General features: G+C 48.3%; 1 protein-coding gene across 5 annotated transcripts in view; it reads left to right on the top strand.

Moving 5' to 3' along the window:
• The window catches only part of WDR60 (WD repeat domain 60), an 88,013-nt gene that overhangs the window by 49,117 nt on the left and 17,771 nt on the right, over positions 1 to 21,125 (top strand). For 3 of the 5 annotated variants that reach the window (XM_032394324.1, XM_032394325.1, XM_032394326.1), the window contains one exon: positions 4,103 to 4,689. The exons of the other annotated variants lie outside the window; for them this stretch is intronic. In XM_032394324.1, the coding sequence (XP_032250215.1) occupies positions 4,103 to 4,277 (175 nt within the window). In that variant the 3' untranslated portion in view covers positions 4,278 to 4,689. Of the gene's footprint in view, positions 1 to 4,102; positions 4,690 to 21,125 lie in introns of those variants that run through there. 5 annotated transcript variants of the gene reach the window in all.

Genomic DNA, 21,125 nt, shown 5'->3' with positions numbered 1-21,125 from the left:
GCCCTAAACTGATGTCCCATTCAAACCAGCCCCATGTGCCTCTGCACTGAGTAAGGTGAAACCCATTCATGCGAGTAGTTATTGTTGTGCTTTTAAATAATCCCGTTTTTGTTGTTTTGTTTAATCGAAAGTTGAAATACATATCAAGTTTTCACTGTGAAGGGCTCTCTCTTGACCCCGCTTTGTCTCAATACCTGTTTTCTTTCTTGAGATTTTCTGTTTTTTGTCAGTACATTCTCCTGCTGTGAAATGAAAGCTCCCATGACCTGTGGAGGACGGGGCCACCCAGCTGTCGCCCACGTCCCTTTGTAGAGGAAAGAGAAGGGCAAGCGGTGATCAAAACTAGGGTACGGTTTGACAGAACGTTAGGACACACCAGCAAGACCTGAAAAGGGGCGCCTGGGTGGCTCAGGCGGTTGGGCGTCTGCCTTCGGCTCAGGTCATTATCCCGGGTCCTGGGATCGAGCCCCGCATCGGGCTGCCTGCTCAGCCAGGAGTCTGCTTCTCCCTCTCCCCCTGCCCGACGTTCCCCTGCTTGTGCGCGCTCTCGCTACCTCTCTCTCTTTCTAAAAAAAAAAAAAAAGACCTGAAAAAATTAAGACCGTCGTGTATTTAGTGCAAGTAGTATGTACACTTACATTATTCTTTTTTTATTATATTATATTAATCACCATACATTACATCATTTGTTTTTGATGTAGTGTTCTATGATTCATTGTTTTCATATAACACCCAGTGCTCCATGCAGTACGTGCCCTCCTTAATACCCATCACCGGGCTAACCCATCCCCCAACCCCCCTCCCCTCTAGTTTCCCGGAGTCCATAGTCTTTCATGGTTTGTCTCCCCCTCTGATTTCCCCCCTTCATTTTTCCCTTCCTTCTCCTAATGTCCTCCATGATATTCCTTATGTTCCACAGATAAATGAAACCATATGATAATTGACTTTTCTCTGCTTGACTTATTTCACTTAGCATAATCCCTTCCAGTTCCATACATGTCGATGCAAATGGTGGGTATTCATCCTTTCTGATGGCTGAGTAGTATTCTATTGTACATATGAACCACATCATACAGCAATTCAGTAATGTGGCAGGATACAAAATCAATGCAAAGAAATCAGTTGCTTTTCTATACACTAACAATGTAACTGTAGAAAGAGAAATTAGGGAATCGATTCCATTTACAATAGCACCAAAAACCATAAGATACCTAGGAGTAGACCTAACCAAAGAGCTAAAGGAGCTATACCAAAGAGGTAAAGGAGCTATACTCTAGAAACTGCAGAACACTTACGAAAGAAATGGAGGAGGAAGACACAAAAAAGATGGAAAAACATCCCATGCTCATGGATTGGAAGAATAAACATCATTAAAATGTTAATGCTGCCCGGAGTAATTTACATGTTCAACACCATCCCTATCAAAATACCGTTGACATTTTTCATGGAGCTGGAAGAAACAATCCTAAAATTTGTATGGAGTCAGAAAAGACCCCAAATCGCCAGGGGAATGTTGAAAAAGAAAAGCAAAGCTGGCGGTGTCACAGTTCTGGACTTCCAGCTCTATTACAAAGCTGTCATCACCAAGACAGTATGGTACTGGCACAAAAACAGACACATAGATCAATGGGACAGAATAGAGAGCCCAGAAATGGACCCACTTACATTATTCTAATTATTAAAAAATACATCATTGAAATCCAGACTGTGATTCACTTATAAACACAGAATGTACACACAGTTTATTCCCCAAAGTTTGTCCGTTATTTAATAAAACAAGTGTTTCCCGAGTACCTACTGTGTGCTGGGCACCAGGGCAGGCCCCGGGCTACAGCGGTGAACCAGCTGGTAGGCTCACATCCTGATGGGGCAAGATGGGTAGTGAACAAAATAAACTAGCAAGTCCCACAACTTGTGATGGGAGAAATAAACAGGGAGGGATCACGTGTGGATTTTCAGTGGGGCAGGGAAGGAAGGTCTTACCAAGAAGAGGGGAGGTTTGGGTCTCCTGGGGTGGGGACAGGGGTCTCTCCCTCCCCACACCCTCGGTGGCAGTGGGGACCGGCCAGCGTGTCTGGATCTCGGCAGAGGGCAGCGAGCTGAAGCCGCACAGAGCAGGGGAGCTGCTGAGGCAGAGCAGAGAAGGATGTGGAGCATTTCATCGTAGACGCCTCCTGGTTAGCGGCAGTGTCCGCTAAAGAAGTCGTATTCCTAGGAAGGGCTCAGTGTTCCTTCAGCTGCAGAGAAGAACAGAACAAGGAACTAACAGAGTCTAAAAGGCACGAGTTTAGGTAGAAGGAAGAATTTACCACATTTAGGGTGAATTTAAAACCCGTGGTGATAAGTAAGCTGCGTGCTCATGGTCTGGGAGCAGAAGCAGGCCGGGCGGAGAGCGTGGGGGGCAGGCACGGCTCTGGGCCGGCGCAGGGGGTGGTAGCAGCCTGCGAGCCCGGCCTGTGCCTTTTCTCTGCCCTCGGCTTAGACTCTGTCTGGCTCTCATCCCAAGGGCATTTTACCTGGACCGTCAGAGTCCACGCTGGTGCTTTGACATCTTTTCACGTAGACCCAGCTTAGCGGTGCCCGCGGAGCACGCCGTCTGGTGCACCCTTGTATCGCGGTTGCTGCGCAGTGGAAGGCTTCATGTTTGTTACCTGCTACTCATGTTCCCAGACTTGTGGCACTTAAACTTGACCTGTGTTCTACACTAGTGACTGAACAGCAGTGTTGAAGCACTAAGTAGTACTAAGTGACGACTCACGTTAGTTAACGTCTGTGTCGTGTTAGTTCCGGAGGCAGAGGTCAGTGACTCATCAGCTGCGTACCACACCCAGTGCTCATCACATCACCTGCCGTCCTTACTGCCCATCCCCCAGTTACCCCACCCCCCACCCCCCTCCCTCCAGCAGCCCTCAGTTTGTTCCCTGGAGTTAAGAGTCTCGCGTGGTTTGTCTCCCTCAATGATTGTAATTTTTCGTGGTTTGCTCACCTGCCACAAATCGTGTTGTGGCTTTCCAGAGCGTGGCCTGTGCGTGGGTGTAGACTGACCGGACCTCAGTCAGGTCCCTGTCAGGGTGTGCTGTGCTTACATCACAGGGGCCTGGGAGTTGGGGCAGTATTTGGATTGTGGGGACAAGCTTTCGGAGTATCAGTGGGCGCTCAGACCCTGTGGGGCCACAGTGGGGATTCTCTGCTACCTGCGACTGCTGGTAACCTCCTGGAGGGGCTCACTGCTCCCGTCCTGTGCCAGTCGTGGATCCCACGGAATCAAGGCCCCCGTGGGTGCTGGTGCTGGCAGCCCTGGTCATTATGAGGAGACAGGAGGGGCGGGAGCATTGAGGTCGGTATGAGGCGGGCATGGTCTCAGCCTTCTTGGTGGGTAACGGTGGGGTGAATGTAGGCCAGAGGCATTTCGAGGATGCTGGGGACCCCTGACCAAATCAGGCATAGTCGAGGGATCTAGTCAGGGGCCAGGGGAGGCCTCTGGAGGTGACGCCACTGAGTCAGGTCTCAAAGGATAAGTGGAAGTGAACAGAGGAAGACCGGAGGAGCGGGAGTCCCAAGAGGCCAGGACTGCAGGTGCTGTGTGGGAACTGGGATCTGGGGGGCCCTGAGCAGCCAGCGGGCCTCGAGTAGACGTGGGATGCAGGTCGCTGAGTGTCTGTCAGCAGCCTGTGAGGGGAAAGGCTAGAGACAGGAGCCAGTCAGAGAAACTGGTCAGTGAAGGGACGGGAGAGGCAAGGTCAGGGCTGTTGGGCCGTCTCCGGGTTTCTTGCTGGGCACCCGAGGGCCACTGGTATCCCTGTTCACCAGGAGGAACAAAGCTGGATGGGAGGGTCTAGCGCTCAGGGCATTCCAGCCCACGTGTCTTCAGGCAGCGCATCCTCCATCATGATCTGTGACCCTCGCAAGCATTCAGTCTGCAGAAATGCAGAAATACGTTTTCTAAGCAGTTTCCGTAGATTTTTGTATCTTTATTTCTGGCCCAACCTTTCTTTTGACGATTACTGAAATTTTTAGAATTTCCTTTGCTTTTTACTCCTTCCTTGGAGGATAGATAGTTTGGGAGACTCACGATCACACAGCATGTGCTTCTTACTTTCAGACTGGTGGCCATGACGGTCGTGGGTGACGCAGAGAAGGCCAGTGGCAGCTTCCTGGCCCTGGTGCTGGCCAGAGCCTCTGGCAGCGTGGACGTCCAGTACCTGAAGAGGGCGTGGGCAGCCCCCGCGGGAGACGAGCTGAGGAAGCTGCGGCTACTCTTGCAGGAAGCCCTGTAGAAGGGGGGTGCAAGATAGCGGGGTGTGGTCTTGGGGACGGGGGCAGGGCGGAGTGATGACCCACACGGGAAAGACAGTTGTGTCCGTGTGCATGTACATTGATTGAGGACATGTATTCTGTATGTAACTTACTTTACAAGAATGTCACCTCAGTGTTCCCAGTGAATAAATCACTGTTTTTTGAATGGAAACAACAAACATTTTAGTGTATGCTGAGCTTGAGAGGAAATAGTCATGTCGATTATGTTCTTCTCTGAGAATATTTCTACTTATTTTTAGAATAGCTTTAAAATATTAGCACATTTATATTTTAAGCAATCTACCATGAAAATGTACTTTAATGAACAATTTTCTTAGTCCTGCAGAAAAGGACATACTCAGGTATAAATTAAATGGAGTTATGTCATTGAAATGACCTCCGCCAACTGTGTTTTCTTAAAACTTTCTTGGGCTTCTTTTGGCATTATTTGAATGTCAGACACATTTTACATTATGTTTTAGTATTTAAAAATGTCTGTATAAAAATAACCCAAGTAAATAAATGCTCTTGAATTTTGTACTCAGTTATAACAGAATTTTGGGATGAGATCCAAGAAAGCCCAGGACGGCCCCCTGGCACAGTGAGGGGTGGGGATGGTCAGCGAGGGGCCAGGTGGGGCTTCGGTCTCTCTGGCCACATGCAGCTCCCACTTAGCCACAGGAAGATCTCACGGCAGGACGAGAGCATCTTTTACCCGGAAGGTAACAAGGGACATTCCAGAGCATTTGGCACCTATGTGTAAACGTGTATGTGTGTGACTTGTTCAGTCGATGTGCTCTGCCTCCTTCGCTAGGCCAGGAGCTCTGTGGACAGAGATGTGTCTCTTTCTCACCATTGTCTCTGAGGGCTGTGTGCCTGCCTTGCACACAGTAGGTGCTCAGCCAGTGGTGAAAGAAGCAATTGAGTGAGTTGGCAGTGCGACTCTCACTAATACAGGGCAGAGTCCTACCAGAATGCCATAGTTCACGACTTGTGGAGATTTTAATTCTGGAAACAGGCTAATCCCCCTGGCCCCTCATCTACCAACCCCCCAAGTCCTTATTTGTGAAATTTGACCTAAACTGGAATTGAGAGGAGTCTAACTACTCTAGTAATAACGAGTGACCTCCGGCGACCTCCAGAATAAGATGGCATCAAGTTTGCAGCCATACTAGCTCTTCTAAATCCTCATAGAGGCTCAGGACACAGAAGGGAAAAAGCATGGCCACCAAAAACTGGCCCGCTGATGAGGAGAACTTCTAGGTGTGAGATCATTGGACTCCACCGAGAAGTGCCAATGACACCTAGGGATTGAGGTCCTCCCACTGGAGGCTGTGTCTTGGACGCAAGACTCTTGCCTGCAAATCCCCCCTCCCCAATCCTCTGGGGGAGCTGCTTCTCCCTTCAGGGGATGCTGCTCTCTGCTTTCAGACAAAGCTCCCCCATGCCCACCACCAGCACCTGCTTCTTCCCATTCACATCGAGACCCCAACACCAGGAAATAACAAGAGGGAGATAAGTACCAAAATATAATTTTGCCAAAATTATCTTCGAGGACATGTGGGGACTAGAAGGGTCCTGCCGGCAGTCGTTATTGGAGGAGCCAGTTTTGGGGGGTTTTTCTCTTTGAATAGCTTGTTCAGAGTGTCTAAGAGACATTAAGGAACAGAAGAGGAGGCCCCATCTGAGTTCAGTGGGTCTGCACTAGAAAGAGTCTGTTTAGGGCTGGAGGTGTGCACAGCTCTTACCCCAGCGTCTAGAAGGAGAAGGTCCCACTGGACCCTGCTTGTTGGCAACCACAGAGTCTGGACCTTTGAAGGAGGAGTAGACCAAGAGTGATGAATGTAGTGCCGTGAAATATATTACTTGGCAAATGAAAGAATTTTATTCTGAGGACCCAGAAAGGGAGCAGACATCTGGAGACACTTGGCCAGAGGAAGAAAAACAGGCAAGCAGCAAACAACAACAAAATGATAGGCTATAAGGAGAAATGGCTTCTAGAAAAGGAATAGAAAGCCACAGGAGAAAACAGATTTAACATTAAATGCTAGAGAAAATGTGTAAAATAAGAGTTAAAATCCACACTGAAGATGACGAATGGGTATTTTCCTTTAGGAATAATGGGTCAGTGATGTACAGACTTACTTGAGGAGTTTCTCAGAATAAAGAGGGACAAATTGATGAAATAGTAAAAGACCAGCGGTCCAAACTAGGAATTATAGGTGTTTCTAAGGATGAACAATTGGAAAAGAAGTAACAATAAACAATTGTAGGAAGAACTTCCTGAGTTGATAAAAGACCTGAATATACATCTCAGAAGGCTCACTGGGAGGCGATCCACAGACAGGAACAAGGTCAACATTGCATAAAACATCAACGTGCTTTCAGAATCAAGGAAACATATTTCATTTTTCCTCTTTTTTTCCCTCCTCTTTAGTTAATTGAGCATTTTTTTGATTCCATTTTATGTCTATTGACTTAGCACTCATACCTCTTTTAAAAAGTAGTTAGTGGATGTCCAATTTTCCCAACACCTATTTGTTGAAGAGACTGTCTTTTTTCCACTGGACATTCTTACCTGCTTTGTCGAAGATTTGACCATAGAGTTGAGGGTCCATTTCTGGGCTCTCTATTCTGTTCCACTGATCTATGTATCTCTTTTTGTGCCAGCACCATACTGTCTTGATTACAGCTTTGTAATAGAGCTTGAAGTCCGGAATTGTGATGCCACCAGCTTTGCTTTTCTTTTTCAACATTCCTCTGGCTATTCGGGGTCTTTTCTGGTTCCATACAAATTTTAGGATTATTTGCTCCATTTCTTTGAGAAAAGTTGATGGTATTTTGATAGGGATTGCATTAAATGTGTAGATTGCTCTAGGTAGCATTAACATCTTCACAATATTTGTTCTTCCAATTCATGAGCATAGAACGTTTTTCCATTTCTTTGTGTCTTCCTCAATTTCTTTCATGAGTATTTTATAGTTTTCTGAGTACAGATTCTTTGCCTCTTTGGTTAGATTTATTCCTAGGTATCTTATGGTTTTGGGTGCAATTGTAAATGGGATTGACTCCTTAATTTCTCTTTCTTCTGTCTTGTTGTTGGTATATAGGAATGCCACTGATTTCTGTGCATTGATTTTATATCCTGCCACTTTGCTGAATTCCTGTAAGAGTTCTAGCAGTTTTGGGGTGGAGTCTTTTGGGTTTTCCACATAAAGTATTGTATCATCTGCAAAGAGTGAGAGTTTGACTACTTCTTTGCCGATTCGGATGCCTTTTATTTCTTTTTGTTGTCTGATTGCTGTGGCTAGGACTTCTAGTACTATGTTGAATAGCAGTAGAATGAAACTGGACCATTTACTTACACCACACACAAAAATAGACTCAAAATGGTGAAAGACCTAAATGTGAGACAGGAGTCCATCAAAATCCTAGAAGAGAACACAGGCAGCAACCTCTTTGACCTCAGCCGCAGCAACTTCTTCCTAGAAACATTGCCAAAGGCAAGGGAAGCAAGGGCAAAAATGAACTATTGGGACTTCATCAAGATAAAAAGATTTTGCACAGCAAATGAAATAGTCAACAAAACCAAAAGACAACCGACAGAATGGGAAAAGATATTTGCAAATGACATATCAGATAAAGGGCTAGTATCCAAAATCTATAAAGAGCTTACCAAACTCAACACCCAAAGAACAAATAATCCAATCAAGAAATGGGCAGAAGACATGAATAGACATTTTTCCAAAGAAGACATCCAAATGGCCAACAGACACATGAAGAAGTGCTCAACATCGCTCAGCATCAGGGAAATCCAAATCAAAACCTCAATGAGATATCACCTGACACCAGTCAGAATGGCTAAAATTAACAAGTCAGAAAATGACAGATGTTGGCGAGGATGTGGAGAAAGGGGAACCCTCCTACACTGTTGGTGGGAATGCAAGCTGGTGCAGCCACTCTGGAAAACAGTATGGAGGTTCCTCAAAAAGTTGAAAATACAGCTACTGTACGACCCAGCAATTGCACTACTGGGTATTTACCCCAAAGATACAAATGTAGTGATCCGAAGGGGTATGTGCACCCCGATGTTTATAGCACCGATGTCCACAATAGCCAAACTATGGAAAGAGCCAAGATGTCCATAGACAGATGAATGGATAAAGATGTGGTATATATATACAATGGAATATTACGCAGCCATCAAAAGGAATGAAATCTTGCCATTTGCAACGACATGGATGGAACTGGAGGGTATTATGCTGAGTGAAATAAGTCAATCAGAGAAAGACATGTATCATATGACCTCACTGATATGAGGAATTCTTAATCTCAGGAAACAAACTGAGGGGTGCTGGAGTGGTGGGGGGTGGGAGGGATGGGGTGGCTGGGTGATAGACATTGGGGAGGGTATGTGCTATGGTGAGCGCTGTGAATTATGTAAGACTGATGAATCACAGACCTGTACCTCTGAAACAAATAATACATTATATGTTAAAAAAAAAAAAAAAGATAGCAGGAAGGGAAAAATGAAGAGGGGGGAATCGGAGGGGGAGACAAACCATGAGAGACTATGGACTCTGAGAAACAAACTGAGGGTTCTAGAGGGGAGGGGGGCAGGGGGATGGGTTAGCTAGTGATGGGTATTAAAAAGGGCACGTATTGAATGGAGCACTGGGTGTTATATGCCAACAATGAATCATGGATCACTACATCAAAATAAAAAAATAAAAAAGTAGTGATTGCCTTAGGGCTTACAACATATGTCTTTATTTAACCAGAGTCTGTCTCTGAATGATGTATACCTCTTCATGGGTGCGGTAAGGAACTTACCTCCTTCCTCTCATCCTGTGTGCATCTGCGTATATTTTCCTCATATGTGCTATAAACACTAAATGTGTTGTTATGTTTGCTTTAGACAGTTAACTTTTCAAGTAATTCCATGTAGGGAGAATGAATTTCATCTTACCCTCATGTATCCTGTGCTTTTCTTTTTGTAGATCTAAGCTGCCATCTAGTATTGTACTCCTTGTGCCTGAGAAGTTTCCTTTAACATTTCTTGGAGAGTAGCTACAGTGGCAATAAATTCCTAAGAATTTTCTTTGTCTTAGAAAGTCTTTATTTCTCCTCCACTTCTTAAAAAAAAAACAGATTTATTTATTTATTTTAGAGAGAGAGAATCTCAAGCAGACTCCAAGCACAGAGCCCGAAGAAGGGCTCGAGCTCATGACCCTGAGATCATGACCTGAGCCGAAATCAAGAGTTGAATGCTTAACCAACTGAACCACCCAGGTGCCCCTCTCCTCTTCTTTTGAAATGCATCTTTACTCAGTATAGCATGCTGGGTTGAGAGTTCTGTGTCAGCACATAAAAGATATCCCTCCATTGTCAGCCACGTTTCTGAAGAAAAAGTGCCTAACTTTTCATCTTTGTCCCTGTGTATGTAATATGTCTCTTCTCTGGCTGCTCTTAGGAATTTCTCTGACTTTTACCAACAATTTGAATATGGTACGTGGGTTTCTTGCCCCCCCCCGCCCCACTTTTTAAAAAAATTATCCTACTTGGTGTTCTCTGAACTTCTTGGACCTTCAGTTTGGTGTCTATCATTACTTTTGGAAAATTCTCAGCCATTATTTCCTCAAATATTTATTTTCCCCTGTTCTCTCCTCTCAGTTTCCAGTAATGTATGCATTAGATTGTTTGATATTATCTCACAACTCCTGGATAATATGTTCTGCTTTTCTTTTCTTTTCTTTTTTTTTTTTTTTCTCTTTCTGTTTCAGTTTGGGTAATTTCTCTTTTCCTCTTCAAGTTCACTGATTCTTTCCTTGGCTGTGTTGAGTCTAAGGATGAGCCCACTGAAGGCATTCTTTTTCTGCTATTATGTTTTTCTTTTCTAGCATTTACATTTACTTAATTCTTTATAGTCTTCATTTCTCTGCTGAAATTACCAATCTGATCTGTATGTTGTCCACCTTTTCCATTATAACCTTTAATGTGTTAATCATAGCTATTTTAAGTTCCCTGCAAACTATTCAGTTAGTTCCAACATCACTATCATATTCATGGTTCTTTTTTTTTTTTTAAGATTTTTTATTTTTATTTATTTGAGAGAGAGAGGGGGCAGAGGGAGAGGGAGAAGCAGGCTTCCCACTGAGCAGGGAGCCCGATGCGGGGCTCGATCCCAGGACCCTGGGATCATGACCTGAGCTGAAGGCAGACACTTAAACTCTGAGCCACCCGGGCGCCCCCTCACTATGGTATCTATGGTTCTGATGGTGGCTTCGTCTCTTAGGAGTGTGTTGCATTTTTTCTTGCTTTTGTGTAGGCTTCTTGTTTTTTTGTTGAAAGTTGCATCTGTGGTATAGGACAGTAGAGACTAGAGCCTGGAATGGCTGGCCTTCTCCTGGCAGACCTTTTCTGTAGGGCTTGAGTCAGTCTAATCAGGGCTTGGGATGTGTTTGGGATTTGCTGTTGCCCCAGGTTTCTCTCATTGATCCTTTGGGTCTTGGGGTCGGTGGAGACTCATTTGTCAGAGGGTTCTTCAGTGTCTGCTCCATCCTCAGTTTTGGGGTCCCTCTGCCTTTTCCTCAGAGTGGTGGTTCCCCAGTAGGTGACTTGTTGCTTGATGCACATTGGCCTGTTGGGGAGTGGACTTTGGTTTCTGTTTTGATAGAGCCTGGTCTCCGCAGGGCCTGGCACCATGTCTCAGGGGTGTTCCTGCTGCTTTCCTGGCCAAGCCTTGAGCTTAGCACCTGTTTTTGCCCCCGTCCCCACCAGGGATCCCAGTTTTTATCTTTCCCTCCTAGCTACATGGTCATCACTTATGTTGTGAGGGTGACAAGAGTGTGCCTTTTTTTTTTTTTTTTTTTTAATTTTAGGTAGTTAACATACAGTGCAGTATTGGTTTCTGGAGTAGAATTCAGTGATTCATCACTTACATACAACAGTCAGTGCTCATCCTAACAGGTGCCCTCTTTAATGCCCATCACCCATCTGGCCCATCCCCCACCCGCCTCTCTCCAGCAACCCTCAGTTTGTTCTCTATCATTAAGAGTCTTTTATGGCTTGTTTCCCTCTCTCCTTTTTTTCTTTTTCCCCTTTTCATATGTTCATCTGTTTTCTTTTCTTTCTTTTTTTTTTTTTTTTAAAGATTTTATTTATTTATTTGACAGAGAGAGAGACAGTGAGAGAGGGAACACAAGCAGGGGGAGTGGGAGAGGGAGAAGCAGGCTTCCTGCCAAGCAGGGAGCCTGATGTGGGGCTCGATCCCAGGACCCCAGGATCATGACCTGAGCCGAAGGCAGACGCTTAATGACTGAGCCACCCAGGCGCCCCTCATCTGTTTTCTTAAAGTCCACATATGAGTGAGATCATATGGTATTTGTCTTTCTCTGACTGACTTATTTCACTTAGCACAGTACTCTCTAGCTCCATCCATGTTGCTGCAAATGGCAAGATTTCATTCTTTTTAATGGATGAGTAATATTCCAGTGTATATATACACCACATCTTCTTTCTCCATTCACTTGTCAATGGACATTTGGGCTCTCTCCATAGTTTGGCTATTGTTGATAATGCTGCTGTAAACACTGGGGTGCATGTACCCCTTCAAATCTGTATTTTTATATCCTTTGGGTAAATACCCAGTAGTGCAATTGCTGGCTTGTAGAGTAGTTGTATTTTTAACACTCCGAGCAACCTCCATACTGTTCTCCAGAGTGTCTGCACCAGCTTGCGTTCCCACCAACAGTGCACGAGGTTCGCCTTTCTCTGCATCCTCGCCAACACCTGTTGTTTCCCGTGTTGTTGATTTTAGCCATTCTGACAAAGAACATGCCTTCTGACAGATTAAGGCTTGTTCTATAGACAGACAAGGTGAAGGTCCTGGCCCCAAAGCGGTCTTTGTACCAGGAGGATGCTCTCAGGGCCATGCTTCTGACAGTGCCTGGGGCAGGGGTCCAGGAGAGAAGCCTGGAGAGGTGCCACCCTCCCCCAGGTCACTAACCCATCTCCCAACCTCTGCTAGGTCTCCCCAGCCTGTTGCTGGGCCCAGAACACAGGAACTTTTAGCTCCTCTGCATGTGCTGGGGCTGCCGCTCACCCATCCTCAGTGGCGTGTTGGTGCTGCTTAGAGCTCTCTGGAACAAGACTGCACTCCCTCAAGGACGTTCTGGGGTTGGGGATTTGCAAAAGGCACAGGAACTGTGAGAAAGTGAGCCATATGGGGGCAGCAAACATCCGGCCATCCCTCCACTCTCACGTCCTCTGGGCTTTGCTATGGAGCTTGCATTTAGAATTCCAAAACCACACACATTTGCAAGAAGCGTACAGCTAAGAGCTCTCCTCTAAGAAATGTTATTTAAAAAATATTGGCGGCGTTCCGACCAAACACTGTGATCTGTTCACTCACACACATCCTCAGGGAGGAGAGATTTGCCACACGCGTGTATTTCAATGTCACGCATGCTTAGAGCTTGATTCTCAGGCTGCAAACTGGAGTCACTGGGAGGAAACTCAGTACAGGGTTCCCCCAGACTGCTTGATTCAGGGTCTCGGGGGTGGGACAGAGTGGTTTTCAAGCTATGCGGTTTACCAATTAGCAGCCATGGCTGAGAACCACTGTCTCTCTGACTTTCATATGTCTTTTGATCTATAATAATCTATCAATTTATCATCTATCAATTAATCATCTTTCAATCTTATCTATCCATGTTTCATCTATCAATCATCTATCTATGTATCTATCTATGATCTATCTATCTGAGACATTTCTATGTTTTGGTTTCAGCACGAGCTCCTAGGAACCGCCGGTGACATTTAAACGGGTTCACTATAGCGTGTGCCTCTCTCATCTTGCGGCCAGTCCTACAGCCAGGATCTGAGGTTCTTCTGGTGGGTTCTCCAACTGGAGTCCTTCCTTGAAATTGGTGTCTCACGCACACCATCTTGGTTCAGTATGGGCTCCCGCTTTCTTACCTGCTGTCTGGCATTTGGTGAGGACAGATCAGACAGGATGTGGTTCAGCTCTGTTACAAGGGGCGTTTGTCCATCTGTGGAGTAAAAGGTATTGTTCCATCTTTGTGGAGAAGATAGTCTTTACTACAAACTTTTCTAATAACACCAGTGAGTCAACTCTCACCGGGACCTGGTGGTCATGTTGGGGTGACCCCCAGTGTGTCCTTCCCACAGTCTGGGGGTATCAGGCTGCCTCACTCCCCTGTGGCCCGCTCACCTGCAGGTCTGTGGTCCCCTCCACCTCAGTAGGTCCCAGGGCTGAATCCTGCCCTTTTAAGTAGAAGCAAAGGAAAATCCACCCATTTCCCACAGTTCCGGGGGGAACGTTCCACTCAGACCTTTGATCCAGAGGTTGGACAATGGGGGCAGGCTGGTGGTGACTGGGCAGAGAATGGTCAGACTCCCAGGGCCCTTGGGCGCCGTTTGCAGCATTGCTCCAGGAAGCTCAGCCCAAAGTGGGTTTCTCCAGCCTTTCCGATAAATCCACGAGCTCTGCAATGCCTTCGTAGCACCGGCCCGTGTGCGCTCTGCTGTCGTCGGGCATCACCCCCATTATGTCTGTCACGGCATCGTCTCAGCTTCTTGGGTATACGATGATTTACTGTCTCTTTCTGCCCACTGGAAAGCAGCGGCAGGAAGGGAGAGCTTGTGGAGTTCCCAAATCAGTGTCCGCGTGAGTCTGTGCACAGAGTGCTTCCATGGGAAGACATCGTTTATTCCTTTTTGTGTGTTTATTTAATGGACTAGAGTACCTGCACACAGTTCGGGTTCAATATCCAACTGTTTGTAATCTGTTGTTTTTTAAGCTTTGTTTTTTACATGTAATGCTTAACCAACTGAGCCGCCCAGGTGCCCCCATCTGGTGCTTGTTTAATTCTGCCCAAACTTAACCAGCTGTGTGCACGTCCCTCTCCTGTTAGGCTTTGAATCCCTTGTGGGTGGAGATCATATTAATTAGTCTTTGAAGCACCCCTACCTCACACACACACTATTGGTTTGTTGTAGACCCTCAAACTATGTTTGAAGGATTGTTTCTTAAGGCATTCTGATTTATTTTAAGAGCTTTTAAAACATTTAATTTTCTAATTCTGTGGCATCCAGGAAATTGAATTAAGAAGAACATGTGATTTTCTGAGCATTCTGCTTCCCCAAAGTTTAGTTGCCCTGCTCTGCAAACTGAAGGCTGGGGGCACAGCGTCCTGTGTCTTCCCCTGCTCGGGCAGCCTTGGCTCTTCACCCTCCAGAGCTGTAGCCGGTGTCCCCATGACTTCTTTACAGGGGTGGCTCTGGACGGGCTCTGTGGTGCTGCTGGGACAGGACAGGCCCTAGGGTGGTGGGGGAACGTGTGTGCAAGTGCGTGTGCGTGCATGTGTGCATCCGAGTGTGATGCAGGTGTGCATGCACGTGTGTGTGCATGTGTGCGTGCGAGTGTGCGAGTGCAAGTGCATGAGTGCATGTGTGCACACAAGTGTGATGCATGTGTGYATGTGTGCACGTGTGTGCATGCATGTGTGCATGAGTGTGCAAGTGCGTGAGTGCATGTGTGCATCCGAGTGTGATGCAGGTGTGCATGCACGTGTGTGTGCATGTGTGCGTGCGAGTGTGTGCGTGCATCCAAGTGTGATGCAGGTGTGCATGCATGTATGTGAGTGTGCAAGTGCGTGAGTGCATGTGTGCACACAAGTGTGATGCATGTGTGCATTGTGCACGTGTGTGTGCATGCATGTGTGCGTGCGAGTGTGTGCGTGCATGTGTGCATCCGAGTGTGATGCAGGTGTGCGTGCATGTGTGCGTGCGAGTGTGCGTGCGAGTGTGCGAGTGCGTGAGTGCATGCGTGCACACAAGTGTGATGCATGTGTGCATGTGTGCGTGTGTGTGTGCATGCATGTGTGTGCACGAGTGTGTATGTGTGTGAATGAGTGTAAGCCCAGCTCCAGCGCAGTCAGGGGTCCTGCCTGCAGAAGCATTTTGTTTAACCTTTGTAGTGTTTTGTAAATGTTTGACTTTGACTATTTCCCAGGGTCCAGGGTCTCTAGAGTAGAGCCCCCGCCCATCTCTGCACACCCTGCTCGGCTCCTGGTGAGCTTGTGGCCCCTGACGTGTGTGTGGTAACAGTGTAAACACAGCCGTCCTCAGCCACACGGAGATGGCAGACCACCAGACCTCTGGGGAAGCAGCTGGAGGGCATTTGTCACCAGGAGCAGGGTGGCCAAAGGCACGGGGACAGAAATAAGGCTGCCTGTGGGGCTCTGCAGGAAGGTATAACTGAGCATTATCTTCAAACTATCCTGCTGCTGTTTCGATAATTTTGGAATAGACCGTACTCAGGATTGTCAAATCTGATTTTATCATAGGATTTGTAAATGACCCTGGGTCAATGGCTTAAACGATGATAGAATTTACTTTTCTCTCACTCAGGACAGGTCAGCCAGCATTGGCTCCCCTCTTCGTAGGGGCCGTTCCACTGGGATACAGCCATGCTCCTCGATGATGAGTCGGCTTTCATGGGACAGCACCAAGTTGGGTGCAAGGGCAGGGCCGGTATGGGCCGCCTTTCTTCTCTGGCCCTTCACAGAAAACGTTTCTGGAGCCCTGGTCTAGAACACACCTGAGCCCAGGACTCCAGAGCTGGCCTGGGGGCTTCCTGGGGACAGGTTCAGGCTTCCTCTGCCCTGGAGCCCGCCCCACGTTGCCACCGCCACTGCATTTAAGGCCGCAGGAGAGGAAGGAGGGAAGTGAGAGTGGCCGACCCGTAAGAGCACGGGCTTTGATCGCTCCAGGGAGGCTGGAAATGCGTCCACCTGAAGGTCAGGGCCTGTTCTTTGCAGGAGGCACTCTTCAGGCAAGCCAGGGCCAGAGAGAACCACACTCTCCGGCTTTATGCTCAGCCTTGTGCCACAAAGCAAGGGGAAAGGTGGGAAGATGGAGGGTCAGGAGGCTGAGGCTCCCAGCTTCCCTGTCTTTGGACAAGTCAGTCCACTTCAACCCCACTCCCCGCTTGTGAAATGGGGGCAATATTCTCCGTCCACTCAGTCCATTCATCTTAGAGGTCGCTGTGGGCCGACGTGAGAACCCCAGCATGACCTGCATGGGGTAGCGGAGGTCAGCGTGAGTGCTGTGTTTTGGGGGGCGGCTACTCGGTTTCTCATTCTGCTCGCACTGGTGGACTGGCTTGTCTCCCTCAGTGGCTTGAGACTCCTACCCAAGACCAAGCTTGCTTGGGGCTGGAGAGGGCAGGAAAGGCTCACCTGACGGCCTCTTCCTGGAGTGGGGCGTCTTCCTTGTGGCTGGGTTCTCTGTCAGTCTCCAGAACCTAGCCTGGGCCTGAACACCCTGTTGTCTACTTGTTTATTCCAGTGTGAATGCCGGTGTCCCCCACATCCCACCGGCTGGCTTCCATGGCTGACCCCGGACACCTGCCTCTCCCAAACCTGATCTTTGTCCTACACTTTGCTATCTTCTCTAAACCTATGCTTTTGTAAAATAGGCAATCCTGAAGTAATATCACCATTCTCTTCCTCATATCATCCAAACTTTTATTACACAAATTTTTAGATTCCATTTTCTTTTTTTTTTTTTTTTTAAAGATTTTATTTATTTATTCATGAGAGACAGAGAGAGAGAGAGAGAGAGGCAGAGGGAGAAGCAGGCTCCCAAGGAGCAGGGAGCCTGATGCGGGACTCGATCCCAGGACCCTGAGATCATGACCTGAGCCGAAGGCAGATGCTTAACCATCTGAGCCACCCAGGCGCCCGAGATTCCATTTTCGATGGTGCTGACATACAGCTCCAGCTCTTGATGTTGGGGGAACCCTCCCGTGGGTGTGTGGGACCATCTTAGCTGTCTGCTAGGTCCTGCATCCAGGCCGGCCCACGCCTGGTCGGTGTATCCACTGAAGCATGTTCCGCAGGCAAGCGGTAGCTGCTCTCCTTCCTCGGACTGAGCAGTTGAGGACCCCGCTGTACCTCAGTGCCTCGGGCAGGGCTTGAGCCACTCATGAGTCTGTGACCACGAATGCCTGGAGCCCAGGGTCTCTCTCACCGTCCAGCAGTCCAGGTCACTGACACCCTATTCCCCCCCACAGTGTGTGAGGCTCACACTAAGTTCGTGCTGGCTCTTTCAGGGAAAAAGGAAACCTACCCCACAGTGTACACTTTTTTAGTGGACATTGCTGTCTGTTTGTCCGTATGTGGCAGCTCACATGCAGGGGACGCCTCCCTGACCCTGGGCTTTTCAGTGGATGGACTCAACCCCATCCTGCCAGGGCTGCCGGTCACTGCCTCTCAGTTCCCGGGCATCCCCGAGACCCCTCTGCCTTCGTGTACTCAGTGCAGCTGGTTGTGAAACAGCCCTCGCCCCAGCTGCACCCAAATCCACAGTGTCAGGCATTTGGTGGTTCTAATAACGTTCCAGACAGGTGAGGGGCCCCTGGGAGGGACCGCACGGTCCTCCATCCAGCCTGTCCCCCTGCCCCCTTTGCTGCCCCAGAGGAGGAGGTCTCCTGCGGCCTCCCTCCAGCAAGGTCCGTGACAGCAGGCTGGCATTCCTTCTAGACAAACCCAGCTTCTCCCAAGAGGGGCCCTGAGGCACAGTCCCCAGGGGTCACGCAGAGATGGAATCCGGCCGGCTCTTGTGCAGAGTCCCCTGAACCGTCCTTGGCTCCTCGCTCCTTCTACAGCCATTCCTGAAAACCGGGGCCTCCTGGCCTGCTAGACGTGGGAAGCCTTCTGCTGGGAAGTGTCATCAGCACCAGGCATTTCTGCCTGTCTCTCGTGCAGCTCCACGTGTCGCCGTGGCTGGATTGGTGGACAGTTAAACAGCACTTGTCCATGCCAGCCACAAGCTCTGACAGCCGCTCAGGTGCTGGGATGTGGTCTTTGTGTTGCAAGAATTTGTCCCACCAACGCTTTCAATTTTGGAAAATGTTGTGACGTAGTCTGAGATACTTGGAGATTTCTACTCTGTTCAGTTTTATTGTCTGGCACATGACAGGAAGTCAGTTGCCTACACAGTCACTTTTTATCTTACTGCATCAGACTGAAGATGTTTTGAACTACTTAAAATTGTAACTAGGTGGGGCGCCTCAGGGGCTCAGTTGTTGAGCGTCTGCCTTCGGCTCAGGTCATGATCCCGGGGTCCTGGGATCGAGCCCCGCATCGGGCTCCCTGCTCCGCGGGAAGCCTGCTTCTCCCTCTCCCTCTCCCCCTGCTTGTGTTCCCTCTCTCACTGTGTCTCTCTCTGTCAAATAAATAAATAAAATCTTTAAAAGAAATAAAGTAAAATTGTAACTAGGCATTGAAATTGAGATTACAATTATACAGATGTGAAGAATCCAAGCACCCGACAGGCCGCGGGCTGGGGGTCCTGCGTGCGTGGGCGTCAGCACCTGCCCAGCGGCGACAAGCACGGCCCTGCTTGACTTCTGTTGGCTTTGATGACAAGATGCCTCTCTGTGCCAGAAACACACTGAAGCCGTGGCTCAGACGTGAGCAAGCACCTGCTCGATCTTTGGCATCACGTCACTGTCTTATTCCACCTGACATCTGGGCTTCCAAACACTTGCTGACCAGAGATCCCAAACGCCGTCATTCTTTCTTCCTCACGTTGGCTGTTTTCTGGCACTGAGACCCCGGGCCAGAGGCCTGTTCTGTGCGTCTACTGGCTGCCGGCGTCTGTGGGGACACAGGACCCACGTCTCCTCCCTTGTCTTCTTGACTGGCTCGTGGCTTCACAGACCCAGGAAGCTCAGCGTAACTCAGGGGCAGGTTTAAATACATCTAAAATACACCCCTGAAAACCTGTACGTAATCAACCGCCAGAGTGGGGTTCTAACTCAGCCCCAAAGCCCCAAAAGGCTCCCTCGCCTCTCGTATACATGTTTACAAACACAGTTCTTCCTGTAACACCTGCTCGGAATTTAATTCTTGCCACCGTTAGGGCAATTCCATCCCCTTCCCTTGGCTTATCGGTATGGTGGTCGGGGACCTTGGCGCCTGCCTGCTGGACGCTGCAGGGAGCCGCACCCTCAGCACCGTGCCCGGCATTCAGTAAGTGCAAAATCGGAGAGTAAGTGAAGCCGAGGATCACGTCAGAGACTCACAGACCACTTTGCTGCAAAGACTCCGCACCATAAATGTGGATGAGAGCAATGAGATGATTTCACGTTTTCTTCTGCCTCTGAAGGTTGACGATTTACAGTGATTTGGACCGCTCACCAGGCCAACCCAGGGGGAGCCAGGCACCTCTGTGTGTACTTTGCAGCATCGCAGATGAATTACAGTCGTTCCTCTTTGTAAGAGTCCTCCTGGGCTCCTCCGCACAAGACTCACGTGTGTACTTACAGACCATGCACCATTCTTGGGCTGAGGCTCAAGCAGAGTGGCTCCTCTCTGAGGCCTGCCCTGAGGAAGGCCTGGTTCTGAGCGGGGGCCGTCCAAGTGGCCTTTCCTTTCTCTTTGGCCCCAGAAAGTGGCTCTTAGCCTCCCCTTTTCAGAAGAAGGGAGATGCGGACTCAGGTGCCCCATACTGTGGGCAGGACTGCCAGTTTCCCTCTCTCACGCACATCCCTGCCTCACTGGTGTTGCGAAGACCTGTCCTTCCATTTGTGCACATGTGACCGACTCTCAGACTCCCGCCAGAACCTGCCTCCAGGTGCCCGAGCTGCTTCGCGCTTTTTCAGGCGGGGCTCCGTTCAGCAAGAGCGGGGTCCCCACGGGCCTGCTTTCTGCTGGGCGAGGGTGTTTCTCAGGGCGTCACCCAGTCTGGATAACCCTGGGCAGCTGCGGCAAGCCCAGTCTCCATGCTGAGCCGCCACTCATAAGACCTTAGATTTGGGGGCAGTTTTATAAACACCCTGGGAAAGGCACTGGAGGAAGAGGGAAGCTTAGAGAAAGACACGAGAAAAATCCATGGTGGAAGGTGGTGCCATGTATCTATTATGCTTCTAATTTATACGCAAAGTAGCTAGCGTTGAAATGACTGCAGTTTTATTAAAGTAGAATCTCCGGAAAGACCTCCTAATAATGGCGGTCCTTAAAGCTTAAAACTTACTATGTAAGTGTGGGAAGTAGATGATGAGGGTGTGAAAAACCAGCAAGGAGGAATCAGTCATTGGCTGGTATCTCTGTTTATTGTCATATTTTTTTTTTTTTTTTTCTGTTTCACCAACATCCCTGTTCAGCTACTTTGTAATAAATTGTCCCTGAACGTGGATTCTTTTTCCCTGCGGAGTTGGCAGAGGCCCTGATCTGTTACTTAGTTGTGGGCTCTCGTAGTTGTAGTTGCAGTGACGTTTCTGCATGGAAGGTGCTCGATAAGTACTCTCTCTGGGTGTCATGCCTCGAGTAACAAGTGTTTATTGAAAACCCTTCTCAGTGTTCTGTGTCCCTCTTGTAGCAATAAACTGCAGAGTCTAAACAAGGAGCTAGACTCATTTTTTTGTGTGTCTTTTAAAACGTTCTTTTATTTTGTCTGCCCAATGCCAAATAACTGGATGACTCAAGTTTTAACTTGTTAGGTTTTTTTGTAACCTGTCATGGATAGAGCCTCTTTTCTTCTGAATTAATCGTGATTTTTTTATATGCAAATGATCCTGGGTTTATGAATGGCTGTTATTCTAACCCCTTTTTAAATATGTCTCTGGGAGGGGCGCCTGGGTGGCTCAGTCGTTAAGCGTCTGCCTTCGGCTCAGGTCACGATCCCAGGGTCCTGGGATCGAGTCCCACATCGGGCTCCCTGCTCCGCGGGAAGCCTGCTTCTCCCTCTGCTGCTCCCTGCCACTCTGCCTGCTTGTGATTCCTCTCTCTCTCTCT

This window comes from Phoca vitulina, unplaced genomic scaffold, assembly GCF_004348235.1.
Source record: "Phoca vitulina isolate PV1807 unplaced genomic scaffold, GSC_HSeal_1.0 scaffold80, whole genome shotgun sequence".
NCBI lineage: Eukaryota > Metazoa > Chordata > Mammalia > Carnivora > Phocidae > Phoca > Phoca vitulina.
Note: the sequence above shows the minus strand (reverse complement) of the source record. Positions and strands in the feature narration are given on the sequence as shown.